Source organism: Kryptolebias marmoratus, linkage group LG6, assembly GCF_001649575.2.
Source record: "Kryptolebias marmoratus isolate JLee-2015 linkage group LG6, ASM164957v2, whole genome shotgun sequence".
Lineage (NCBI taxonomy): Eukaryota > Metazoa > Chordata > Actinopteri > Cyprinodontiformes > Rivulidae > Kryptolebias > Kryptolebias marmoratus.
Genome location: NC_051435.1, coordinates 20,263,510 through 20,290,815, shown reverse-complemented (window position 1 = coordinate 20,290,815; position 27,306 = coordinate 20,263,510). Strand labels below are relative to the sequence as shown.

The 27,306-nt window shown below is 44.1% G+C and overlaps 2 protein-coding genes across 4 annotated transcripts in view; both read left to right on the top strand.

Annotated features, from left to right (window-relative positions):
* The window catches only part of rif1 (replication timing regulatory factor 1), a 32,346-nt gene extending 12,487 nt beyond the window's left edge, over positions 1-19,859 (top strand). Inside the window, exons 13-36 of one of the 2 annotated variants that reach the window (XM_017421166.3) lie at positions 316-426; positions 1,530-1,592; positions 3,046-3,146; positions 4,616-4,702; positions 4,789-4,862; positions 5,394-5,574; positions 5,970-6,077; positions 6,182-6,331; positions 6,457-6,556; positions 6,635-6,918; positions 7,008-7,210; positions 7,378-7,471; positions 7,559-7,687; positions 8,814-10,172; positions 12,044-12,186; positions 12,275-12,367; positions 12,444-12,492; positions 14,082-16,895; positions 16,975-17,100; positions 17,177-17,254; positions 17,922-18,037; positions 18,138-18,288; positions 18,438-18,567; positions 19,309-19,859. In XM_017421166.3, coding sequence (XP_017276655.1) covers positions 316-426; positions 1,530-1,592; positions 3,046-3,146; positions 4,616-4,702; positions 4,789-4,862; positions 5,394-5,574; positions 5,970-6,077; positions 6,182-6,331; positions 6,457-6,556; positions 6,635-6,918; positions 7,008-7,210; positions 7,378-7,471; positions 7,559-7,687; positions 8,814-10,172; positions 12,044-12,186; positions 12,275-12,367; positions 12,444-12,492; positions 14,082-16,895; positions 16,975-17,100; positions 17,177-17,254; positions 17,922-18,037; positions 18,138-18,288; positions 18,438-18,567; positions 19,309-19,574 — 7,010 coding nt within the window. In that variant the 3' untranslated portion in view covers positions 19,575-19,859. The remainder of the gene's footprint in view (positions 1-315; positions 427-1,529; positions 1,593-3,045; positions 3,147-4,615; positions 4,703-4,788; positions 4,863-5,393; positions 5,575-5,969; positions 6,078-6,181; positions 6,332-6,456; positions 6,557-6,634; positions 6,919-7,007; positions 7,211-7,377; positions 7,472-7,558; positions 7,688-8,813; positions 10,173-12,043; positions 12,187-12,274; positions 12,368-12,443; positions 12,493-14,081; positions 16,896-16,974; positions 17,101-17,176; positions 17,255-17,921; positions 18,038-18,137; positions 18,289-18,437; positions 18,568-19,308) is intronic. The other variant, XM_017421167.3, reaches the window with a different exon arrangement.
* A 1,854-nt stretch (positions 19,860-21,713) lies between these two features.
* The window catches only part of LOC108238805 (acetylcholinesterase collagenic tail peptide), a 10,667-nt gene continuing 5,074 nt past the window's right edge, over positions 21,714-27,306 (top strand). For both annotated transcript variants that reach the window (XM_025006962.2, XM_025006966.2), the window contains exons 1-6: positions 21,714-21,790; positions 22,960-23,069; positions 25,033-25,145; positions 26,668-26,709; positions 26,834-26,860; positions 26,949-27,020. In XM_025006962.2, coding sequence (XP_024862730.1) covers positions 22,997-23,069; positions 25,033-25,145; positions 26,668-26,709; positions 26,834-26,860; positions 26,949-27,020 — 327 coding nt within the window. In that variant the 5' untranslated portion in view covers positions 21,714-21,790; positions 22,960-22,996. The remainder of the gene's footprint in view (positions 21,791-22,959; positions 23,070-25,032; positions 25,146-26,667; positions 26,710-26,833; positions 26,861-26,948; positions 27,021-27,306) is intronic.

Genomic DNA, 27,306 nt, shown 5'->3' with positions numbered 1-27,306 from the left:
CCACAGATTAATTTCTTTAAAACTAAAATCTCAAGGATGTGTATAAATCTTTAGGAAATATTCAGCTTCACTTAAAAATTTACAGGAATCATTTCTTTTTAAAAACTTGCCACTTTGATCCAACAGTACAGAGGACAAAACCAAACCCAGCCAGAACTTTTGAGTTTTAACTCCTTGAAGCGTGGGAGTGGAGCTCTGGGAGCACATAATCAAAGTGATGAAGCCCTAACCTACCACTCTAAGCCTTGGTGAATTTGTTTTTAGTTTGTATTATATGACCATGAAGTTTTTGTTGTTGTTGTTGTTGTTGTTCAGAGCCCTTAAAGCACCTGCTTCTCTCCGGTGCCGTATCGTTCCTGAAACATGCTGCTGTGCTCATCTCCAGTATCAAAGATGGATTCATCAGCGTTGGCAAAGAAGCTCCAGGTAAGCTGCAGCACAGTCGCTCATTCATCGCCAGCGTGTCTCGTTTATGACTGCGCCTGTTTGTTAAAAGAATTTCATCTTTATTTGGATTTGGTATCTTTTGTTTTTACAGACAAGGCTTCCCATTTTCAGTGCTGAAAATGGGAAGATACTCCTCTTCCTTTCGTCTTTCTTCTTCCACCATCTTCATCAGTAAACTTCTACTTCTTCAGTATGCTGCTGCTTCTCCATCTCCTGTTTATAAGCCAGTATCTCACTGGGCTGTCGTTGTTGGGCACTAGTTGGCAAACAACAGTCTGGAGGAAGTTGGTGGGGTTCTCAATTTCCTTATTCAAGTGTCATATGTTTGCAGTCCTATTGCTTGAAATTTGAACATTTTCAAAAGATTTGTACAACAAATTTTCTCTGTAAATAGTCACAAATTTGCTTAGTTTAGTTTCCATAATTCAAGAGGTTAAAAAGCTGCATTTTGATATTTGCAGGAAGCTCTCTTATCTCTCTTATGGTAGAAAACATAAGCGACTACAACTGTGATTGTCAAGGTCTAAGAATCATTAAAATACTGGTCTAGATTTGTCAGTCCTCAGTTTTAAAATGTACTCCTGTAGATTAATTCATAAATATGGGGGCGGCTGCCAAGGTGGGTAAAAAGTGGGCCGAGGCAGGTAAAATGTGGGCATAAGTGGGAAACGAAATCTTGGCCTTGGCCTAGAATAATTTTACAAGCTGTGCATGTTAATATAAGCCAAGATTTTCCAATACCGGCCATGCGGCTCGGTAATTGCTTATTTGCAAACACTCAGTGAGACTGAAACTGAAAATTGGCTAATTTTTCTTGAAAGTTTGAATACCACCTGGTCTTCATCAGTCGCAGCCAAGTGAGATACTAACTTCACTACCATCTAGTAAACTTTTCTTTTCGCTCTTGAAGCTATCCTTTTGTCAAAAATCCACCGACGCTCGTCTCCTTCCACTAATTTGATGGATTCGGTACCTTATGGATCTGTTCAACACTACGTTTGTTTTTTCTATAAAACATTAAATTGTTTAAAATCAGCTGCAGTATGAATTTTGTTTGTTTTATGTCTTCTGTCTCTCTACAGAGTCCCTTTTGGTCATCATATGGACAAGTCTTGTCCGGTTTGTCAACCTCTCTATAGAGTCTGGTAAGTGTTGCTTACTTGATGCAAGAAAGCTAGGATTGCTGTAGGACTTCTGTTGGTTGAAGATCATCAAGGAGGAGAGGAAGACTGCATGTTAGGAGACAGCGAGAGAAAAGGAAATGCAGGAGTGTGGAGCAGAAATGATGGAGAGAGGGAAGGCTGATATTTTGTGTTCAGAAGACCAGATGGAAAGGAAGCAAGGCCAGGTGGATTCAAACGGTTCTACCGTAGGGTAGATGGGAAGAGAAATGGAGTAGGGCTCATCCTAAAGGAACAGTTTGTGAAGAGTGTTCTGGATGGATTGTAAGGTGGTGCCAGAAAGAGTGCACAGGATGATTGTTTGTAAAATGAGATGATCGCATGATGAAGGTATGGGAAAGAGTTATTAAAGCGATGCTAAGGTTCAGATCACCGAACAGCAATTTGGTTTTCGTGCAGAGAAAGAGTACCACAGGTGCAATTTTTGCGCTGAGAGTTTTGGTAGAGAAGTGCAGAGAAGGTCAGAAGGAGCTGCGCTGTCTTTATCATATGTCTTCTCCACAAAGACATTTAATATGGTGCTGGAAGAGCAAATGTGGGACTGCATGATGAAGTCAGGAGTGCATGTGAGGGTGGTGCAGGACATGTATGCGACAGTGGTGAGGTGGCAGTCAGATTAATGGACGGGTTCAGGGTAGAGTTCCATCAGGGATCAGCTCTGAGCCCCTTTGATTTGCAATTTTGACTAACAGGTTGACAGATGAGGTCAGACAGGACCATGATGGTTATCGTTGGCATTGCAATCTGGTGACAATAGAGAGCAGGTGGAAGAAAACCCTTGAGAGGGGAGGAGAGACGGTAGATTTATTGGACAAAGAATGTTGGAGATGGAGCTGCCATGAAGGAGGCAAAAAGAAAGATCTCAGAAGATATGTGGATGCAGTGAAGGAGGACATGAAGATGGTTGGTGTAACAGTGTAGGAGACAGGAGATGGGGTGAGATGGAGGCAGATGATCTGTTGTAGTGACCCCTGAAGGGAGCAGTCAAAAGACAAAGAAGCAAAAATAATGTAGGCTTGGTTTCTTTATCAGCCAACCATCATAATGTTAGCTCTGCTCTTCCTTATGTGACTTGTCCCTGTGGCTGCTGCTCAACAGGCGGGCCCTTAAGCTGTGGGTCCAGCCTTGTGGCTCCACACAGAGCACTCCGATTGGGCTGAGGTCATTTTCACTTGAGAGGAGGACAAGCGAGACCCCGTTCTTGTCTCCTACCTCACTCAGTCTCACCTATTGTCATCAGTTTAAATCTGAGCCTTCGGATCCTTGTGGTCGGGGCTGCTGTGAGGAGCAGAAGACACTGAGGGGCATGTCCCCGATGATGATGACATCTCTTCTCACATTTCAAGCATTTCACTTACAACAAATTGCACTTGTTCTCTGCTGGGTTTTAATAAAACGTGTCGTCTGCCTCCGTCAGGCAGTAAGAAGGACCGCCAGGGCTGTGAGGTGCTCACACTGATGCTCCAAGCACTGCAGAGTATTGTCGTCTCAGAGGGTCTGCCTGCAGACAGAGTCCTGGTAAGTTTGTTGTACCTACTGCTATGTTTTTGTTTGTTTTTTTTTTAAACTATACTAATACTCAATAAAAAAAATAAGAGCGCAGACAGATGAGGGTTAGTGCGTGAAGACATACAGGTTGACTGTTTGGCACAAAACACAGGACTGGTTGAGGCTTTTAGCCAGCTGTAACTGAAATATAAATTTAACTTTTTCCTTCCTTTTTGGTCAATCCAATTTATTGATGCCTACTGAGATGTGTAGATGTATGGACTGTGTACACAAAGCTGTTTTTCAGTGAAACTGTAACATTTATGTTGCAGTTCGGCCATTTATTTACACAACAGCAATGGTCAGATTATCTGACACTGAAACTTCCAAACCCAGGTCTAAGAGTGAAGATTTTTGGACACTTTTATTTGCATTTCAAAGGAAGCTGCAACGTGTGAAATTCAACATGTGCACCACAGTCAGCTGTTCTGCACATGCATGAGTAGATCAACAACAGTAGTAAACAAAGTGCTGTTTATGTTACTCACCCTTTTCAACATGTAGCACCAACCCAACCTCACTGTAAGTCCAAAGAAAAGTCCATATATTCACCATTTTGGATGTAACTGTTTACATGCTGGAGAACCTGGTGTCTGTGCTCAAGACCATTGAAGCACCAACTAGTGGCCTGACATGGAAACTACTACAGGCTCAAAGAGCCCAGCAGCACCTTGTAAACATGTAAACAAGCCTTTGACATTTTCAGGAGATCGGCTTTGTGTAAACAGAGCCGGAGTTAACCCACATGATTTACTTTAACCTCAAATTAACCCATAGCTGCTTCCTGTGAATATGTCTCCTGTTCTCAGATCCAGTGCATGTTTTACCTCATCTGTGAGTGTTTCCATGTTGTCTCTGCATTAAGTTAACATTCCACAGGAAAATAAAATTCTGACCGGTGAAACTCATGAATTTTAAAGTAATCAAATGTATTTATCAGTTTACTTAATGTGACCATCACAAAAAATGAAACTCATTAAGCTATTTGAAGAACATGATGCACAACAAACACCTTTTCTGCACCTGTATTTATCTTTTAACAAAACCTTTGAGTTACACTGGTTGTAATATCTAGTTTCTAAAGATTGTGTCAGAAGGTAACTGAATGTTCTCAGTGTGGAGGCTTTGTAAAGCGTTGATTTAGTCATGTAACGTTATTCTGATGGTGCTTACAGCTGTGCCTCAGTGTTCTTTAAGAGTCTTAAATATGTTTAACTCTAGAGTTTGTGTCCAAACCACTGCTGGGTCATCTAAATAAAACATTAGTGTCCCTAATTTATACCTAATCAAATTTTGTGTTCTTGTATCAGTGTTTGAGTATATTTTTCTTTTTCCTTTTTTAGTTTAGTTATAAATCTGTGAAATGTGTTCCTTTAGTCTATTTCTTGATGTGGTGGTTCTCTAACACAGATCTCCCTGAACCTTGTGGTCTTCTTCAGGTTCTGTTCGAGGCCACGGTTAAAGGGCTCCCTCAGAGAGTTCTCGGCTCCGCTTCCTATCAAGTGGGCAAGATGGACGTGCTGAACGTGAGTGCTTCTCGTTTCCGTTTTATCCGTTCTCGTGCTGAATCAAAGGCTTGATAAAAAGTTTTATAGTACTTGTTTTTATTCAGGGCACTCCATCGCTGTTCCTCATCCAACTCCTCTTCAACAGCAGCATGCTGCCAGCCTACGTAGAAGCAGAGAAGTGAGTCTCGTGTCGAATACGTTATCTTGTCGTGTGTGGCAGGAGGGTTTTAGTGGAGCTCAGTGAAACTGTTTAAGGAAAGAACAGTTCAAATGTATTCATGCAAATGGATGAAAACACATGACGCTGCTCAGAGCAAACGATCATATATATATCAATCCTCCCTGGACTTTGAAATGAATTTAAAATAACTACAAAATGTTAAGAATGACATATAACAGATCTGAGTCAAACTGCTTCATTCCTCCAGTTGTTACAGGACAGCGTGACGTGAGAATATTTGAGATTTTAAAAGTGTAAGGAAAGGATTATCTATTACTGGTGGATTTTTTTTTTCCTGCAGTGTACATAAAATAGAAAAATTGTTGAAACAAAAAACAAATAGAAAACCATTTCAAGTGACCAAGGCCTAAGTGAACCGTGGCTTTTGTGAGCTGTTCCATCCTGCATGTAGGACACAAGTTTAGTGAAACTAACACTAAGATAAGGTAAGAGCATATTTTATTAACGAGTGGTGCCATGTCTCTGCAGGTTCTTTCATTGCCTCCAGACACTGGTAACCTGCAGCCTGTCAGGTCCCACTTCACCGCTGGCGTTTGCGGAGTCGGTGCTGGGCACCATCAGCCACAGTGCGGGGTCACTGCAGAACAAAGAGCAGCTGTGGAGGATGTGGAGCTCGATAGTCAGCCCGCTTACTGACACAGTCACACAGGTAGGAGGCGCTGGAGACGACTTATTAGCTGTCTGGGTGATGATGCCACCTAATGGTCACAGAGTAAATAGTGTGGTTCAGCTGACCTGCAGCTAATATGAAAACAGACCACATACATGTTGACACGTAACTAACATCAAACCCTTGAAGTCTGAAACGCCTGCAGACCTCAATAAACTGAAATAACATTAAAACTAAGAGTGGGCCAAAAATTCTCTTTAACAATATGAGACTGATGCTGTCTGAAGATAATCAGCATCACAAGTGTCTTCAGTCGTGTAATCAGTCAGTCTGCCTGTTAAAATAGTCACAGGGCTGTTTGGTATCATTGTGTGTACCAGACTGAACATGGAGCATTCAATCCTTGTTTTTTTTTTTTGTTTTTTTTTTCATAGTCTAACGAAGTCAACCAAGGTGACGCTCTGGAGCACAACTTCAGTGCAATCCATTCTGCTTTGATGTTCCCGATCACACACCTCCTTTGCGGCGATATTCTTCCACAGGTCTGCTCCTCTTTGTTTTTACCTAATCTTCAGCGCCGTCAGCTAAAGAGGAACGCGTCCTCTTAGACCCACCCTGTTGTTTGTTTTTGCTGCGTGTTGTCCAGGCAGCCCAGAAGTCCATGTTGTCTTCTTGGTCGAAGCTGTACAAGGTGTTCGCTCGCTGCTCGGCTCTCGTGGTCACAGCCGGGGAGAACATCTGCTGCGAGGAGCTCTGTGCCAAGGTCGCAGCAGCAGTAGATCGAGAGGCGCTGGCGGTGAGTTCAGGAGAGTTGGCGCTCCGTTGTATCCGATTATTGTTCTTCCTGCAGTTTTGGCTAAAACTCTTGACATTATGAAGATGTTATATTATGTTTTTAAGCTGATCTATCTGATCCTGCAGGTTCCTTCAACACTAAACTTTGTTGCCAGCATCCTGCATGTGATGGTGGAGTGTGTGGACTTCTCTCCGTACACTCCCCACTTTCAACAACAAAAAAAGTGTAAGAGCTCTAACTGGCGTTACCTTCCATTACCAAACTTTGTAGACATTTATCTTTAAGTGTGTTGTTTCCTTCCAGCTCCCCACACACCTATGAACTGGACACGTAAGCAGAACAAAGCCCTGGGGAATCTGTCTACGTTTCATTCCCTGCTGGTGCAGTGTCTGCAGGTTCATCTCGAATCCCCGGAGGCTCTCTCTGAGGCGACGGGATCGGCGCTCGTTTCCGTTCTGTCAGCTCTCTTCAACAACCTCGCTCTCGTCGACGCTGTCAAAGAGGCTCTGAACTTTCTAATCCAGCCTCTTGCGTTGTTTTATAAACAAGCTGAGACGCCGAGATTTACGTCTCATCTTCTGGAGAAGGTTGGCTCAGCGTCAGAATAGGCGCACAGATTTCTTTTACAGGTTTGTCTCTAAAATGTATAAAGCAATACTCGTTTTCCCTCCTGCAGCTGGAGAAGCTGCTCAGCGAAGTCCTGGGCTGTCTCCAGAAGTGCTCTGCTTTGGCCCACGACGATGAGCTGCTGGCTCTGCTTTCGCCTCTGCTCTGCGTGTTGTTTCCGCACAAGAACAAGCACCTGCGCTCGTTGGTCATGCAGTTCTGGAATGCCACTTTCACAAACGCAGTCAGCCTGTCATACCCCGAGGAGATGAGGTAAACACGAGGAGGCCGGCGAAATGCTGTATTTGTCTTTAGAAGGAAAAGACTCAGTGTTCAGGTTTTTATGTGATAACCGGAGAGCTCAAGTTTTTTTTAAAACATCAGCCTTGTTTCCATGAGTTTACAGCTGCAGATTCAGTGTTGCTGTTTGCTTCGCACAGGCCAGTACTAAGCCAAGTGAAACAGAAGACTCCCATCATTCTTCCTGGTTTTGAGGCTGTCAGTGTTCCCGACGAGCTCAGTGGAACATATTCAGTGAGTTTCTTTAAGTCCTGTCTGTTGACTCTGGCTTTTGCGTTGAGCTTTCAGTTTGATTTAGCGACTCTTTCCTCTCGTGTTCAGAATGAAAGCTCTCAGATGGAGACGCGTCTCAGTGGAATGCCCGTTTCTTCTTCCGTGAAGGAGCCGCTGCTCAACGATGTTGCTGAGATGGATACCAAAAGCTTCATCAAGATGTCCAAGCCAGTTTCCGTAAGTTTATTTTGAGTTCATGTTTTTTTTTTAAATTGCACACATTCTAATTGTATTAGATGCTTTATATGAGGCCAGAAATGCAGTTCTTCATGCATCAGCTGCCTTAATAATTCGGAAAAGTCTACAATCCGTCGACATCAGTTTTTAATCAACACCTAATTATTTAGAACTTTTCATTTCTTAAACGTGTCAGATGAAGTAACATTTTTACTCCACCCTGTTAGTCTGCTCCACCTGAGCTGCCCTTTCAGTCAGTCATGGGGGATAAAGCAGAGTGTGCAGCTGTAACTACAGGATACGAGTCATAAAACATTTCTAAAAGCTGGAAGTATGAGTGTACTTTAAGCTAGCTAAAAATAAAAGTTTTTTTAAACCTTCTACAGCATTTCCTTGCTATTCTACATCTGAAAATGAGGCATATAGAGCAACTGATGAGCCGCCAGATAAAAAAACCATTTTTTTAAGCTGGTAAGTGCACTCTGTGAAGTTAAACAACCAACTTGCTAACTATATCCTTAAAATTAGAGGTTTAGATTACCCCAAAAAGTTGTTAGATTATTCAAAATGAAAATAGTCAGTTGTGGCAGCCCTACTTTTCCGCGTCTGGTTGGGCTACCGTTTGTATGCACACACGCTTCTGTTCGTAGTCAAGTTGTTCCGCTGCGATCCACTCAGTAGTCTACAGTTTTCACTGCAGCTGTAAATGGGGGTGATGTGGGGATTTGTTTATTCAAAGGACAAGAAGAAGAAACAAAGTTGGAGTGATTTCTCACCAGGAAAGTGTTTGAGTTCTTGTGGTTCCTGAACGATAAATTATCCAGATATTGACAGCAGTAGGTCTTCTCAGTATGGTTTTTGAATGATGCGATGCTGTTCCTCCACGTTGGTGCAGCCTATACTCTGGAGAGGTGTTAGTGGTTACTGAGATTGTTGCAGACTTCTGTGTGTTGAAGGTTAACATGCTGGCAATAGGAAAGACTATATCAAAAAGAATCTTTTGTTCTTTTTTTTTTTTGCATGTACCGTATGTTTCGGACTATAAGTCGCTACTTTTCCCCCCGCTGTAAACCATGCGGCTTATACGAAGGTGCGTCTTTTCTGTGGATTTTTCTTTACCCGCCAGGAGGCTCTTTACCAGGAAGTGAGTCACGGGACGTCAAAGTTGGAAATCAAAGAAGAAAGCGCCAATTTTCCTATAGCACAAGCTAGCAGCAGGCACGAAGGAGAAATTCTTTCAAACTCATACCCCCTCATCATGGAAACCACACGAAGAAGTTCATATGATGCCGCTTTTAAGTTGAAGGCCATCGACCTGGCAGCACAGGAGGGAAATAGAGCCGCTGCACGTAAGCTCGGCGTGAATGAATCCATGGTTCGCTGTTGGAGACGGCAGCGGGAAGAACTCATTGAATGCCAAAAGACGAGAAAGGCTTTCAGAGGACAAAAAAGCAGGTGGTCCGAACTTGAAGATGTTCTTGAGGATTGGGTGTACACTCAGAGAGCAGGCGGCCGAGGTGTATCCACCGTGCAAATCCGGCTGAAAGCCAAATCAATTGCCTGCCAAATGAATATTGACAATTTTAATGGAGGACCGTCATGGTGTTTCAGGTTTATGAGAAGAAAGAACCTGTCCATCAGGGCACGGACAACTCTCTGTCAGCAACTGCCCCCGGACTACCAGGAAAAAGTTGCAAATTTCCAACAATTTGTTGAAACAAAGATCGCAGAGAACGCCATCGGACCAGACGACATTATAAATGTGGACGAAGTGCCATTGACATTTGATATGCCTCTGACCAAGACTGTAAACAAGACAGGTGCATCGTCCATTTTGATGAAAACCAACGGACACAAGAGGACACATTTCACCTGTATCCTGGGCTGCACCGCCTCAGGAAAAAAGCTCCCCCCGATGGTGATTTTTAAGCGCAAAGCTATGCCGAAAGACCAACTCCCGAAAGACATTGTGGTTAAAGTCAACCAGAAAGGATGGATGCTAGAAAATCTAATGAAGGACTGGTTAAGGGAGTGCTACGGAAAGCGCCCAGGAGGATTTTTCCCTGGGAAAAAAGCGCTGCTTGTTTTGGACAGTATGAGGGCCCACCTCACCGATTCGGTGAAAGCAGTCATCAAGAGAACCAACTCAGTTCCTGCTGTTATTCCTGCAGGTACAACGAAGTATTTGCAACCCTTTGACATCAGTGTGAATCGAATATTTAAAGCGGCACTCAGGGGTGAATGGGACGCTTGGATGACTAGCGGTGATAAATCCTTCACAAAAACTGGCCGAATGCGAAGAGCATCATTTTCTGAGGTCTGTCAGTGGATCCTAACAGCGTGGAGCAGAGTGAATGAATCCACCATCATTAATGGATTCCGAAAGGCTGGACTGCTGCGTGAAGCGGGCACCACAGCTTCAGAGCCAGCTTTACCCCGGGATGACAGCGACACAGAGAGCAACACTGACATAGAGACAGAAAAGGTATGTGACGAAGCTGTTCTGAGTCTTTTCAACTCCGACACTTCAGTGGTTTCAGTGCGCAGGAGGAAGAACAATAAACCAACCAATAACTTTTCTGTTTTGTTTGATTAGCACTTTTACTATCTTACTAGCACCATTCAGAAACTAATTAGTTCAGTTAAAGCTGAACTTGGCAACTAAACCGAGAGCAGCAGAGATATCAGCGCCTTATAACCCGGTGCAGCTTATATACACTGCTTAAAAAAATAAAGGGCGCACTCAAATAACACATCCTAGATCTGAATGAGTGAAATATTCTCATTGAATACTTTGTTCTGTACAAAATTGAATGGGCTGACAACAGAATCACACAAAAATCATCAGTGGAAATCAAATTTATTAACCAATGGAGGCCTGGATTTGGAGTCATGCACAAAATTAAAGTGGAAAAACACACTACCGGCTGATCCAACTTTAATGTAATGTCCTTAAAACACTTCAAAATGAGGCTCGGTATTGTGTGGAACCTCCCTACAACACCTGTGCATGCTCCTGATGAGGTGGTGGATGGTCTTCTGAGGGATCTCCTCCCAGATCTGGACTAAAGCATCTGCCAACTCCTGGACAGTCTGTGGTGCAACGTGACGTTGGTGGATGGAGCGAGACATGATGTCCCAGATCTGCTCAATCGGATTCAGGTCTGGGGAACGAGCGGGCCAGTCCATAGCTTCAATGCCTTCATCTTGCAGGAACTGCTGACACACTCCAGCCACACGAGGTCTAGCATTATCCTGCATGAGGAGGAACCCAGGGCCAATCGCACCAGCATATGGTCTCACAAGGGGTCTGAGGATCTCATCTCAGTACCTATTGGCAGTCATGCTACCTCTGGCGAGCACAGGAAGAGCTGTGCGGCCCTCCAAAGAAATGCCACCCACACCATTACCGACCCACTGCCAAACCAGTCATGCTGAAGGATGTTGCAGGCAGCAGATCGCTCTCCACGGCATCTCCAGACTCAGTCAAGTCTGTCACATGTGCTCAGTGCAAACCTGCTTTCATCTGTGAAGAGCACAGGGCGCCAGTGGCGAATTTGTCCTGGTGTTCTCTGGCAAATGCCAAGCGTCCTGCACGGCGTTGGGCTGTGAGAATAACACCCCATCTGTGGACGTCGGGCCCTCATACCATCCTCATGGAGTCGGGTTCTAACCGTTTGTGCAGACACCTGCACATTTGTGGCCTGCTGGAGGTCATGCACTTTGGCAGTGCTCCTCCTGTTCCTCCTTGCACAAAGGCAGAGTTAGCGGTCCTGCTGCTGGGTTGTTGCCCTCCTACGGCCTCCTCCACATCTCCTGGTGTACTGGCCTGTCTCCTGGTAGCTATGCTGACCGACACAGCAAACCTTCTTGCATTGATGTACCATCCTGGATGAGCTGCAGTACCTGAGCCACTTGTGTGGGTTGTAGAGTCCGTCTTATGCTACCACGAGTGTGAACTCACCACCAACATTCGAAAGTGACCAAAACATCAGCCAGAAAGCATAGGTACTGAGAAGTGGGCTGTGGTCCCCAGCTGCAGAACCACTCCTTTATTGAGTGTGTCTTGCTAATTACCAATAATTTCCACCTGTTGTCTATTCCATTTGCACAACATCATGTGAAATTGATTTCCAATCACTGTTTCTTCCTAAGTGGACAGTTTGCTTTCACAGAAGTTTGATTTACTTGGAGTTATATTGTGTTGTTTAAGTGTTCCCTTTATTTTTTTTGAGCAGTGTATGTACGTTTCCAATTTTTTTTTTTTAAACTTTGTGGGTGCGGCTTATAGTGAGGTGCGCTCTATAGACCTGAAAATACTGTACTTTTTAAAACTGATTTTTCTTTTTCCTGTAGACAAAGCTGGATTTTGGCTCTCCCAAACCTCCACGCAAGAAGGTCTTGGAGGAAGAAGCTTCAATAGACTTTGTTTTCATTCCTCCTGAGACGAAGGAGCGGGTTCTGACCGAGCACCAGAAGGAGGTGAAAAGAACCAAAAGGTCAGATTTCTGAAGCATTTATTTATTTTAATCATTTAAAAGCCTGACATGTTCCACTATTTAGTTATTAATGATTTGTTTGACACAGGGTTGACATTCCTGCCATGTACAACAACCTCGATGCTTCCCTGGACACAACAGTGTTCACTCAGTACACACAGAGCCAAGAAGACTCTCTGACGTAAGTTCAACTGCTGTAATTATGGTAAATTCCTCATTTGGGTTTGAAATGGACTTAACGGGAACTGTTCCTACAGGGAAAAAGTGCCAGCTGAACAAGATGACATCAAAGAAGCTTCAGAGGAGGTAAAACACGCACCTTTAAGGCAGTCAGGACTCCACTAGGGAATTTGTTGCCTTCTGTTTTGATTTTGTAGCTCTGATCAGTTCAGGATTTTCTATACATCTTCACAAAGGCACCTGCTCCCCCCCCCAAAGTGTGTAGTGGTTAATTCTGTTTTTACTTTCTTAGTTGCACTCCCCTCTAAATGTAAGATAATGACCGAGAATGCTTTGTCAAAACAACAAGGAAATTGATCAGGGGCAAGAAGTGGGTGGTCCTAGACTGGACAAGTCCATCTCCAGACACAAACCCCATAGAGCTACGGTACATTTTACCTGCTAAAGAGGAGGCTGAAGGGACTGACCCTTTCAAACAAACAGCTGAGAGAGAGAGGATGTAATGAAAGCATGTAAAGGCATCACAAAAGAAGAATGAAAAAATGTAGTGATGCCATTGGGTCACATGATGTGATTATTGCAGCAAAGAATTTGTAATTAGATAATTCACTTTAATCTATTTTAAGTCTGTTTGAAATATTTTGCTCAGCTAAGAATTTGGTGTTCCCTTATAAATAATATTATCTTCTAAGTGGTTTATTGAATAAACTCCTGAAGATAAAAGTTGAAATGTTGTTCTCTTGTCTCATATTCGTCTTTTCCTGTCAAACCCAAATGTTTTCAGACTATGAAAAAAAAGTAAAGGAACTGACCTCACTGGTCCAGTCCTTTCAGAGAGGAGTGTAGAAACTAAATAATTACTGCTAAAAACATTTGCCACATTCTACAGCCCCCTCCCTCAGCTTAAAGTTGGTTCCGTCCAACTCCAGCTGGCTAGCCAAACAATGTTCAGCAAAGTCTTTCTTTTTTTTAAGTTTTAAAACTGCCCCATCTTTTTCCAGCTATGAGTCAGACAGAATAAATAACTTTAAGTGATATCAAGCTTTTTCGGCATGCATAAACATCCACGAGTTCGTAAGAAATGAAAATATAAATCCTTCTATGCTGCTCTTATCTGTGAGACCCAGTGTGAGCAGTTCTGAGCTGATCACACTAAATGTGGTCTAAAAGTGAAAGTTTTTGTAAATGTCCACTTCTGGTTTCATATCTACATTTTGCCACGGTTTGTTTGAATATTACCAGTGAAGATTTGCACAGGATTAGAGCCCTCCTGCTTCAAATCACATTACTATGACTTCAATGCAGAAACCAGTAATACTCTTTTGTTTCAGATTTTGCTCCTCTATTAGATAACATAATCAGGTGCTCATGCAGTGGATCAGGAGGTAAGGGTTTGTTATGTAACCAATTGCCGATTTGAGCCCCTGCTTCATCTGTCTCAGCTGTTGTGTCCTTGGGCAAGACACTTCTCCTGCCTTGACCACTGGTGGTGGTCAGAGGGCTCGGTGGCGCTGGTGTGATGGCAGCCTCACGTCTGTCAGTCGGCCCCAGGGCAGCTGTGGCTACAATGTAGCTCACCACCATCAGTGTGTGAATGATTGTAGTGTAAAGGACTTTGGGGTCCTTTGACTAGATAAAGCGCTAAACAAATGCAAGCCATTTACCATTTCATACATCTGCACACAAATTTACCAACTGTATCTGATATTTTTCAGGATCTTCAGAAAGATGAACAAATGGAAGAAGATGCTGAAGTTCTTTCTGAAGAGACTCAAGACCACACTGGTCTTAAACACGTTGAGAGAACGATAGAAAATCTGCCACAGGAGGAAATCGTTCCAGACTCTGCAAATGTTTCCACAGAAGATAATACAACTGCTGAGAAGGCAGACAATGCAGACAAAGATGGAACTAATCCAGACACGTCCATCTCGTCAGACTTGGTTTTTGGGACTCCACAGAAACCCAACAGTCGGCGCCAGTCTTTCATCACTTTGGAGAAATATGGTGAGGGAAAACCTGCTACCCCCAGCAGTGTGTCCTCATTTACAGGTCCACTTGTAAAGACGTCCAACAGTCCGGATCATTCCAACAATAACACGTTGTCCACTGAGGCCTCCCTAATGTGTACAAGTCCAAACTCTGAGGATTCCGCTCAGGTGGAAAAGATTAGTTCAGAGACCTTTATGAGCGAGTCTCCTCGAAGGCCTAGAGACTCCAAGATAAAAAGTGAGCCTGTGAGACTGATTGAGAGACTGCCAGGTGACTCACCAGAAGATAAAGACATTATTCCTGATACACAAACTGGATGCAATGAAAGCACAACTGTGGCAGAAGAGATAAAACCTTCAAGCCAGGAGGAGGATTCTGAACCCATGGCGGATGGTTCTCAGTCATCTCTGAGCCAGATGTCACCAGATGAACAAAGACCACCCAGAGGCCACAGAGTCAGAGCTCAGCTCCCTGGAGAGGTTTCTGAGGAACACGGGGCAAGAAACGTGCATTTAAAACGTAAACATTCTGGAGAAGGTCTCAAACGTGAATCTCTACAGACAACACAGAGCAGACCAAACACGAGGAGTAAACAGGCTGCCGAGGAGAATCGTGGCAAAGACAGACTGCGGTCGTGGTCTCAGGGCAACTCGCGCGAATTAAGTCAAACCAACTCTCAAGGTAAACATCGTAAGAAGATCAAATTCTTCAGTAGTTCAGGGGACTTTCTTGATAGTCCCGAAACACTTTCTAGTCCTGAAGGCCAGTCCCAGAAAAGGCGTGGGCGGTATAGGAAAACACCAAAGGAGACCGAGACTACAGGTGAAAAGAGTAAAGAGGATTCCAGCCAGTTGGTCGTAGGTGTCTTAAATTTGAAAAATGAACAAGATTCTGATTCACAGACAGACTCCCAGGAAGTTATCTTCTCCCCTCAAACTGACAGCATGCACCAAGACCCTATAGTTAAGACCAAAAAAGATGAGAAGCCAAAAGAAGAGTCTAATGCTGTTACATCTTCACCTCAATGGGAGGTACAGAGCCAGGAAAAAGATTTTCAGGAAGTCACAAGTCTAGCTAATGACTACCAAGATAAAACAACAAAGAAGCTGGAGAGTGAGGAAATGAAAACGGACAAATGCAAAACCACAGAAGCTTTGGAAGAGGACCTCAGCCAAGACGACTCTCAGGAAATGCCTTCATCTTCTGACGGTCATACTAGATGTAGATCCACACAAAGCCAATCATTGTCCGAGGAAGCGGAGTCTGAAGACAAAGGTGACAGGATCGCTTCTAAACGACGGCGAAGAAGTTCTCTGGCATTACTGGCTACCGTCACTCCGCCTGAAGCGGGAAGTGGAAGCAGGACCAGAAGGAGCAAAGTGTCAGAGTCCAGTCCAAGCTCGACTCCTAACAGCTCTCAATCATTAGAGTCTTCAAGATCAGAGTCCTCCCAAGGCAGAGGCAGATATTCGAGACGAAAAGCTTCTCCAGCGTCAGGAGCCAGCTTGGAGTCCACAGAGTCTGAACCCTCGGAAATCCTGGAGAATTCCCCCACTCCCAAAAGGAGAGGAAGGAAGCCACGCGCATCACTGCAGAGTCCCCTTGTCCCTAAATCTGTTGAGGAAAAAAGTGGTCCGGAAAAGAGTGACGCTTCTCAAAAGACTGGTATTCAGAAATTGGGTGCAAACGTGAATGTTGAATCACCGGAAACCCAAGGTGTCCAGATACTGCAACAGGTCAGAGATGATATTGAAGAGCAAGGTAAGGAGGAGGAGGAGGAGTTGCCAATGGTGACAGAAACTCAATCTGTTTTTACTGTTGGTCTGAGAACTGATGACACAAAGCAGAGCACCAAGTCACCGGGCAACACTGAACAAAGCAAATCAGACACTGATGGTGACAGTGGTTCCTCACAAGACAGGGACGTCTTTGAACCTGTTGGCCTTGGTAGCAAACAGACAGAGGACCCTTGTTTATCCTCTGACGGCCCTCTGTTGCCCCTTAATGAGAAGCTGCAAGCCGCAGAGCCGTCTGAGAAGAAAGTTGAAGTGCTGGCTCCAGATGGGCAAAGGAAGGAGTCGGAATCAGGCAACCAAGATCTTTCAGGTGCTCAAGAAGAGGCTCGTGTAGGGGATCTGCAAAGCCAGAAGTGTGCAGATGTCAAAGGGAATGACGAACAGTCTACCTCAAACCTTCCTTCCGAGGGAACAGCTGAGGAAGACATTTGTGCACAAGAAAATAAGAGCAGCGGAAGTTCGGCAATGGAGAACGAAGAACAAACAAACGCTGTTAACATGGAAAGTTCAGATGCTGCTCCAGCTGACTGCAACCCTTCAGAGCCTTCAGAAGCTACAATCCAGGACACTCCAGTAAAACAGAAGGAGCTGGAGGCCGTAACAGGGCCAGATGTTGGACAAAGCCCCAGCAATGGACAGACCAAAGGAACATGGTCTCCTTCAGCTTCCCCCTCCACCAGTATTCTCAAGAAGGGCCAGAAGAGGCTAATGGAAGTGGAGAACACCTCTCCTCTCGTCAAGGTAACAAATGACAAATCTGGCTCAATGACACAAAGTTGGACTTCCTGTTTCTAAGCTTGATCTCCGTTTAACTTTGCAGTCCCGGCGTGTCTCGTTTGCTAATCCAATACAGCACCAGGAAGTGGCCGATGACATAGATCGCCGCACTGCTGTCAGAACCAGCTCCCCCAGAAGATCCAAAGGCAGCAGCGTCCCACAGCCGAAGGTATGCAAGCAGTCAGTATTTCCTGTTTGTGTGAAACAAGAGACCACCTTCAACAGCTCTCTACCTCTTCTTTCAGGATGACACAACTCCCGTAAAGTTGACGAGTCTGAGAAATTTGCACAGTCCAAGTTACAAGCGCTCCAAGAAGTGTTTGGTATGTAGTCTTTTGAAAAAGGGCTTTTCAAAAGCAGCTCAAACAAACAACAAAAAAAGTGTACTTATGACTGATGTGTGCTAAGTTTGTGGCAAAGGTAGAAAGCCTAGTATTATGTCTTCTTGGAACATAACATTAGATATATAGATTGCATTAGAACCAAAAAAGAAAGTTGTACAACATTTTTTTGACTAATACAGCAAAACACAAAGAGCCACTTCATGACAAAGGCTTCGGGCCTTGAATCAAATGAGACAAATGACAAGATGGTGGTGATCCCCCCTCCCTTTTTTTTAACAGGTCTCCGTTTCTGGATATTCTCGACCAGACCTTTCCAAAAAAAAAAAAAAGTTTTCCCAATGCAGAGCCACAATCTGATTAATTGAAGAAGCAGGGTCATGTGTAGCTCGTGACAAATCTGCTCTGAAAAGTACATCAACAGTGATCTGTTTTTATTCACACACACACACACACCCCCCCCAAAAAAAAAAAAAAAAAAAAAAAGCTTATCTGCAACTCTAAACCAGTCAGTGATTTGGATCTGGGCGGTTTTAGGTTCTCACAACTCTTTTATCTGACAGTTTTTTTTTAATGACCTTTCAGTTTACATTGACGGACCTCTGGAAGAACATTTCATTATAGTTTGCATGTGTCTCCCCGCTTCCAGATATCAGAAATGATTCAAGAACCTCGGGCTGCCCCTGTCGACTGCATATACCCGGCTCTGCTGGGCTGCCCTGCCCCCGTGGAGGCCGTGCTGACCCAGATATCCTCCACCATGTGGTGAGAACAGAACGGAACGCGTTTCCCGTCCCGTCTTTTACCTCCGCGCGCTGCTTGAAGTTGACACTGAGGCTCCCGCGTCTGTCGGTTATCCTCGCAGGTCCCGAGGCTTCGGGCTGCTCGTTCGCTCCAGGAAGATCAAGACGGTGGGCGACCTCAGTGCTCTCGCTCCTGCTGACATCAAGACCCTGCCCATTCGGTCCCCAAAGATCTCGAACGTCAAAAAGGCTCTTAAGATCTATGAGCAGCAGGTAACAAGCAGGCCACGACTCAAATCATTATGGGGAAAAATACTGATCGCCTTTATTTTGGTGAATGTTGGACTGACAGTGGGAGATTGAAGAGTTTTAGTCCATTACTTGAACCTAATGTGTATTTAACATGTAAACTGCTCCTGCAGCGTAAAGGGCGAGGAGGAGGAGACGAGCTGAAGACCTTTGATGAGACGGAGATGACGACGTCTGAGATGGAGGACGGGGGTGGTCCTCCAAACCAGGATGAGGAGGAGAGGACCACAGGAGAGACGCTCGGTGTGTAAATGCTGCGTACAAGTTTGTTTAAAGCCTCCTGTAGGTTTAGATGAGTTACTTTGGATGATGACACTCGACTGTCCAGGAAAACAGGAAGTGTGGTAAAGAGGTGAAGATGAGAGTCCAGGCAGGATGGAGAAAAGTTTCAGGAGTGATTTGTGACAAAAGTGTGGCAGCAAAGGTCAAAGGAAACGTTTACAAGACAGCGGTGAGAGCAGCCATGTTGTTTGGTTTGGAGACAGTGGGACTGACAAAAAGACAGGAGACAGAACTGGAAGTGGCAGAGCTGAAGATGTTGAAGTTCTCCTTGGGAGGGACGAGGATGGACAGGATTAGGAATGAGGTCATCAGAGATACAGCACAGGTTGAAGGACTGGGAGATAAAGTTAGAGAGGCCAGACTGAGATGGTTTGGACATGTGCAGAGGAGGGACAGTGGGTATGTTGGTAGAAGGATGTTAGAGATGCAGCTGCCAGGAAAAAGACAAAGAGGAGACATATGGATAAAGTTAGAGAGGACATGGAGGTAGTTTGAGTGAGGACAGAGTTAGATGGAGGAGGATGACTCTGTGGTGACCCCTGAAAAGGGAACAGCAGAAAGAAAAAAAGACTTTGGATAATGAAACCCGATAAACTGTTGATGTTTTTGCAGCGGACAGTTTTTATGTGACTCCAACATGCAGAAGAGATTTCTCCTCAGGATTGTTTTCTTCACGATGGCCCGATGTTTCTTTCCCCGCAGCCACGGAGCTGATGGACGAGCCGTCCTCTGCACACGTGGACTCCAGAGCGACTCAGACTGACGGGGCCGACGGCGAGCGGAGCGCAGAGGCGGCTCTGCCCTCAGAGGTGGAGGCTCTGAGCCGCAGGATGACGCTGCTGGAGCTCGGCCACTGCCCGCCGCAGCAGCTCGTCCAGATGCACCATCAGCTGGGAGACATGATGGGGCGCCTGATGAGCGAGTTACAGACACGCCTCTGCCAACGAGGAGCTCATCACACAGACTGAGAGCGACTTGTTTTATCTGTGCGAACGAAGGATTTGATGTATTTTCCCTGGATCTTTTAGACTTTTCTCAGCTTCTTAGTATTTTTATTCAATATTTGCTGCTCTGTTTCTTCCACTTGTAGCTGTTGACTAGATAACTTTTGAAACACTTAAACATTTCTTAGCCTCTGCAGCACATCGGACATCTTTTTTCAGATTTTATTTTTTTGAAATGGATAAAGTCTGAGCTGCAACTTTTATTTGTGGTTTTAATTAATAAAAGACAGAACTTGTGAAATTTTTAAAGCTGGGATTTTTTTGTATTTTTTCTTCAGGTTACAGGTATCATGGGTTGGTTCTGTTTTATCAGTGTTTCCCAGAAAATCATTTCCTCTTCTTCTTCTTTTTGCCAAAACCTGTGGGATCAACGGTTTCTGCAGCTCAACTTCGACACCAGAATCAACCAGAGCAACAAGGTTTAAAAGCACAGAATGCAGACCGATGTTAGACAAATTATTTATGCTTTTAAACACTCGTAAGTAAAATAAAAGAACTACAGGAAAAGTGGAAAAAATAAACGTGTGCTTGAGTTTATGAGAGGCTGAGCCACAGATTGGTGTTTGCTTTTCTTTATTTGAGTTAGTTTGACAACAAACCATTAAAGTTCAGTTTATCTTCTCATTAATCACTTCTTTTTATTGTATTTATCTGTTTTGGTATCATGCATAGCTGGACAAAAAAATAGTTCCTGTCAGCTTTTCTTCAGATATGAACAGATTTCTTTGTCCCTCCGCCTCTCATCAAACTTCATCTCTCAGCCTCCTCGCCAACCCGTCTGTCTCTGCATCGGTTCTTCGTCTCCTATCAGCAGCAGACAAATCAAATAAACTGCAAATGCCGCTTACATGTTGCATCAGACCAAATGTTTGGTGGCGACTCCTTTTCTTTCTAACCCCCAAAACGATTTAAATCTTGTATTATGTAAACGTTCTTGGTCTCTGCGGCATTTTATTTATTTTTTTGACCGAGCTGCAATAAAAAAGAATCTTTCTGTGGTATTGTTAGGAGAGGCTGTTTATGAAAACCTGCTTACAGGACAAAAACTGTGTGTGTGTGTTGGCGATTACACAACAAAAATGTGAAATTCTGCTTGACATAAATCAGAAGCTGGGCTCATAAAATGCATGAAAACTCGTATGTAAATAGCTGCAGAAAAATGAAGCATCTTGAAGAATTTTTTGAGCAAAACTGCTGCAGATTGTCTCTCTGTTACACAGATCCAGTTTTCGGGGCGGGAGGTGAGGGTGGGGTGACCTATAGCAGGACCAGCCAATGAGGGACCAGGATCGAGATAAAACACGACAATGACTGTCTGTGGTATTCTACACACATTTTCTGTTATTTGCTACACAAGATTGCTGATAAAAAGTAACATTAGCTCTTTTTGGGGATAGTTCACGTCATGATCCTACAGGGCACAGCAGCTGATCTACAACAGAATGGCTCAAAAAGAAAAGAACTAAGGTGCAGCAACGATACAGAACTTCAGCCTGGTTAAAATGCTGTGATAGGAAATTAAAGCTGTGCAGAAACAAATGTCTGCAAACCTCAACGAAACGAAGCAACGTTGGAAAGAAGAGTGGGCCAAAATTCCTCCCATCACCATGTGAGGGACTGACAAAGATGACCCGCTCTTGCTGTTAAAGGAGGTCCTGCGAGCTGCAGGGTTTGTCACGCAGCTTTAACTTGTTTTTGTTTAACAAATAATGCCACAGAGGAATCTGTTGTGTGTTGCAGAATTACCAAACAAATGAGCAGAGCAAATACAAAAAAAATGCGGTTTATAAGTGAAGACTCATTTTGTTAAGGGAAACAAAGGATGATTCTAAACACAGTGACACGGGATGTCGTGTCAACATTCAGAGGCTGAATTCATGCTACAAGAAAGAAAAACAGAATCTAAAGAACTGATAGCTGCTGCTAAACCTCGACTCCTACAAATAACATAAAACCTGAAGGTGCTGCCGACTTGTCTCTGCTTCACCCTTCACAGTGAGGTCTGATGAGCGGGCTTCTCTCTGGCTCAGTCTTTAATGAGCTGATTTTTTTTTTTTTCTGCTGAGGGCTGCGATTAGCTGCTCTGCACCCCCACACTTGATTGAGATTAGTCTAAGTCAGTGTGCAAGCCTTGCAGATTGGGTTTGCAGCTCTGCAGGATGAGAAGGAGCAGCACAGAGGTAAGACCCTTAACAGATCATCAGCTGCATGGAAATCATTTCAGATGACGGGTTCAACATTTAGGATTGTCAGTTTAACCCGTTAAAATCTATAAAGTTAACCATTTCAGACTGTCTGGATAATCTATTAAAGTAAATGTATATACATTTCTGATTGTTTTTAACCTGTTTTTAGTGGATATAAAATTGACGATTTCACTATCAGGTAATGTCAGATTGCTCGGGTGATATTTGTAATTGTCTGTTTTAGTCTTTTTGTTTCCTCGAGGCATCTTCCTTTGCTCACCAACTGTTTCCCATATCTAATCTGCACTCAGTAATCGCCTCTCCCAGCCTGCTTACAATTTCAGTTCTTATTCCCTCGTTGTCAGGCCCTCATGTTGTGGTCCTTGTCGTTCAGTCTTGCAATTGAGGCTGCCTCAACAGCCTCCAGTTTTATTTGAGTCGTGTGTCCTCGCGTGCATTTTTAGATTCTAAAGAACTACAACTTCGCAGAAGTCTTCGGCTAGCAAAAACCCTGCAGGGGAAAAAAAAGGATCACTCCTGCGTTTTTGCTCAGGAGGTTGCCAGGTCCAGGCCAAAGCAGGAGGGGAACACCTTAGCACCTGTCCTCCAGCTGAGTGGGGTGCAGGTGAGACCTTTCTAAGAAGAGTGGCGGTGGGAGGCGTCGTGTCTGTCCGCCTGAAGTCCTTTCCTCACCCAGCTAGCAGTCAAACTACCATCCTGCACAATGTGACTTCCTCCGGCACAGCTCCTCGTGTGTCCCTTACTACGTCCCGGTCCCGGCAGAGCTCCAAGTCCAGGCTTATGCAGATGCTCCTCACGTCCCTGAGTCCAAGGGTCCCATCCGACGCAGACACCTCTGTCTCATAGGGGGTCCTAGCCAACACCCCTTACCCTTCAGCCTATTAGGATGTCTGTGAGGATTCCTGATTTTTAAGAAGGAAAAATCAGAACAGGGGTACACAGAAAAGTTCAGAAGGTTGATTAGTAAACTAAACATGTTAGTAAATGTTGCGGAACTGGGTTTGCTTAAAAACTATATTAAAGAAGATTGAACATGAACGATGTAAGCCTACAAAAATCATCAACAAGCAGTTGTGTTTTTCTAAAAAAAGAAAAAAATTCCAGAGCAGCATTTACAGAAACACCTGGGTTCTTGTGAGAAGAACCTTGTTCCTTTATGTTCCTGCAGGAGGAGAAGAGATGCTGAAGCTGCTGGCTCTGGCTCTAGGGTGGACTGCCTTGCTGAGTGGCCTTCAGCCTGCAGGTTCTTCCAGTAAGTACAAAACAAACAAAGTGGTCTTTAGTGTCAGTCCAACAGCCCTTGTTGGTCCTTTATTGTCCTTTCTGTGAACCAGTTGATGGATGAGATTGCTGAATTGTCAGAAATAAATACATCTATAGTCTTTGCACCACTCTAATTCAGAATTAGAGTGGTGTAAATACTGTGGGTCATGAGTGGGTCATATCTGGGATGAGCACTGAAGAGTGTGTTCCAACTATCAGGGGTCACATTTCTCAGCCTCCCCAGGAAAGTTGACTCCAGGGTGTTGAGAGGGATGCTCTGACCGATTGTCAAACCTCTGATCCAGGAGGAGCAGTGGGCCTTTTATCCTGATTGTGGAACAGTGGACCAGATTTTCACCCTTTCATGGGAGTTTGACTCTCCGAGGCAGTGGAGGGTGCTGCGGTGCCGAGGTCATTTTAAGAACTATCCAATCCCTGTAGAACAAAAGCAAGAGCTGTGTCTGCATCCTTGGCACAAAGCCAGGCTCGTTCTGACTGCAGGTTGGACTCCGCCAGGGCTGCCCCTTGTCTCAGATCCTGTTTGAGGTGTTCATGGACAGGATCCTAAGGCACAGTCGTGGAGGGTAGAGTGTCCGGTTTGGGAACTTCAGGGTCTTGTCTTTGCTTTTTTGCAGATGATGTGGTTCTGTTGTCGTCTTTGGAACATGACTTTTAGCGTAAACTGGTGCAGTCTGCAGCTGGGATGAGAGTCAGCTCCACCAAGTCCGAGGCCATTGTTCTCAACCGGATAAAGATGGAATGTTCCCGCTGGGTTGGGGATGAGTATCTGCCTCAAACGGAGGAGTTTGTGTATCTGTCTTGTCCACGAGTGATGGTAGTAGGATGGATTGGGAGATGGATTGACAGATTGAAGCTGCATTAATTAGGGCATTGCTTTAGTTATTTAAAAGAAGGAGTTGGGTCAAAAGGAAAAGGTCTTGATTTACTGGTTCATCTTTGTTCCAACCCTCACCTATAGTCATGAGGTGTAGATCATGTTCAAAAGAATGGGATCTCAGATACAAGTGGCTGAAATGAGCTTCCTCCATAGGGTAGCCAGGCTCAGTCCTGGAGACAAGGTGAGGAGCTCCATCATCCGTGAGGAGCTTGGATTAGAGCCACTGCTCCGCCGCATCTGATTAGGAGGCCTCCTGGACGCCTCCCTTTGGAGGTTTCCCTAGAAAATCCTACATGGAGGAGACCCAGAACTCGTTGGAGGGATTATAGATCCTCTCTAGCCTGGAAACAACTTCTCCCCAGGAATAGCTGGACAGTGTCGTTGGGGAGAGGGATGTCTGAGTTTCTTTCCTGGACCTGTTGCCTCCATGACCTGGTCACGGATAAGCTGTAGGAGATGGATGGATGGATAATTCTCTTTATGGTTTCTATCACCAGCTTTAAGGTGAGGCAGCAAATGTCTTAGCCCGTCAGTGCAAGTTCATTTGTCTGTAGCTTTAGCAAAGTGTCTTGTGAACCACCAGACCGATTTTGATGAAACTATCAGAAAGTAAGCACTGTATGTATATCTACAACTGATTAACTTTCAAAGTCAGCCCAATTCAAAATGGTTGCCACAGCTAATTAACACTAGCCAACACAAAAACAGGACTTTTGTTTTGGCAGTTTTACAGATATTGAGCTAAAGTTTGATGTGGTAGTAGCTGAGTCATTCTCAGCACAAAATCTTTGGGTGACATCTCGCAGTTTTGCACAAAATCGTGTTTTCATGGTTTAACTAAAATGGCTGAAACTCCATCATTTCTCAACATAAGATCATTTTTTTACATTTTATACTTGTGTGATCTATGGATAATCTTTACATTTCTGCTGATTCTGTGAGACAGAAGTCTTCCTCCATCGCTTGAAAGACAGAAGCAGAAAAAGACAAACGTCTTGTTGTCTTAGATCTCTGTTCTGGTCTCCTCACAGGATGTGCCGTTGTGTCTCTGCAGGATTTCCCCTGGGCAGAGGCAGCAGGTGGTCAGCTCCTAAATGTGAAGTCTTCATCCTCCCTCCTCCTCCACCTCCTTTGTTTCCTCCAGTCATATACAAAGCAGAACTGATGGTGATTGAATTTCTTTGTCTTTGACCTTAAATATACAAAATCTGCCCTGCTGGGTCAAAACATAGGTTTTTTCCAATTTCTTTCATAGAAAGTTGATATTGGAAATTTTCTGATCCTACAATTTAAACTTTATCCACCCTATTTTTTTCACATGGGTGGTTCCACTTCATTTCAAGCTCAGGTCTTCTACCAGAGGCCCGGGAGCTTGAGGGTTCCACCATTGAAGAAAACTAATTTAATCTTGACTTGTCTAGATTTTTTAGAGACTCTAGTTGAGATTTACTGGGTTTTCTTCGACAATGTTCTTCTCTTTAATAAAGCTCAGGCTGGTGAAGAACCCAGGTAACAGTAGTTGTAGCTCAGTCCCTCCCATCTGACCTGCTGAAGCTTGGAACTCCTTCAGAGAGCTCACAGGGGTCTTGGTGTGATAGACCCCGGCCTCTATTGCTCGTGTGCTGCCATGATTATTGCCTCTGCGTTGTCCTTCAGTTCAACCCCTTCTAGGAAGGATTTGTTGATATCAGCCACTTCCTCCATCTGCTGGTGGTACATCCTGTGTAGGGGCTGATCTTCCCATGAAGGTTTTTCTTGTTTTATCTCTTCCTTTGGCCAGGCTAAAGTATAGCTCCTTTCAATATTAACCACATATTGACAGGACATGTTTTTTTTTTAAAAAAACAAGCAACTAAAAAAATAAATATTTGGTTTTTGCTTATTTTTAAAGGAGAGAAAGACAATTTCTGACATATATTTACAACTCACTGGATCAATTAAACAGTTAATTACTTTTATAATAATAAATCAATGACTTCTGTTTGATCTTATCAGTCTGTCTCATTATCAGTATCATTTTCTTTCACCCTGTCATTCCTCCATCACCAAGCTGAAAGTTAGTATGATGTGTTTGTTCGTTTAAAACTAATTCCAGGAGTTTGTACTGATATGTTTGGTTGATGCCATACGTTATGGGTAAACATCTCCACTTTGGTCTCATTTGTCAAAAGGACATTGTTCCAGAAGTCTTGTGGGTTTTTTCTTTGCAAACTAAAGCCATGTTGGTCTTAGCCATAAGAGGTTTTCTCCTGGAAACACTTCCATACATGCTCATGCCAACTAAGGGCCTGTAGGACCTACATGGATCTGTGAAATGTTTATTTATTTCACCGAGAGCTTACTGCAACACTCTCTCCTGAGCATATTGGTAACTGAAAGGGTGGACTTTGTTTTTTATGCTTCGTCATACTTCCTGATAATTTAAACAGAGGGTAGCACTTAATTAAACACCCAGTTTGAAGCCCAGGTAAGGACTAAGTCTTTTTTATTCATGGTACACAGAATCTTAGAACTGAGTGCACCTGTTTTATTTAACACAAATATGTATTAAATGTAGTTGTTCAAGAATTCATTCCCTGTGTGGAAATGTTATGCATAAATCTAGAGAAACGTACAACCTACAAGATACAAAATAGACCCTTTTTGTACCCAGAACTTTTTCATGTTAGTGTTCTGCTTGAATCTTCAGGTTGATGTAACAGAACACATCACAGGATTTAAAGGAGAAAAGGTGAGAAACATTATTTTATATGTTTTATGTACTGTTCACAGGTCATGGTAAAACCTAAAGTTAAGGTTTTTTTAGTTGCCATCAAACGTGGTTTATTTTCTGGTGTGTGTGTGTGTGTTTGCAGGGCTGCAGAGGACCCAGAGGAGCTAAGGTGGAACACCCTTTCGGAACCAGCAGAACCCACTTTATTTTTACTCTCATAACTCTGGTATAGATAAGTCGTGTGTGTGTGTGTTTAGGGTCAGCCTGGACTAAGGGGTCCAGAAGGACAAGCGGGATCGGAAGGTGTCCTAGGAAAGCCAGGCCAAAAGGTAAAAATAAAATAACCTCCATCCTCCATCCATCCATCCATTCTCTTCCGCTTATCCGGGGTCGGGTCGGGTCTCGGGGGCAGCAGCCTAAGCAGGGAGACCCAGACTTCCCTCTCCCCAGCCTCCCGTCCCTCCTCCCGGTGGGACGTGCCCAGAACACCTCACCAGGGAGGCGTCCAGGAGGCGTCCTCACCAGATGCCCGAGCCACCTCAACTGGCTCCTCTCGNACGTGGAGGAGCAGCGGCTCTACTCTGAGTCCCTCCCGGATGACCGAGCTTCTCACCC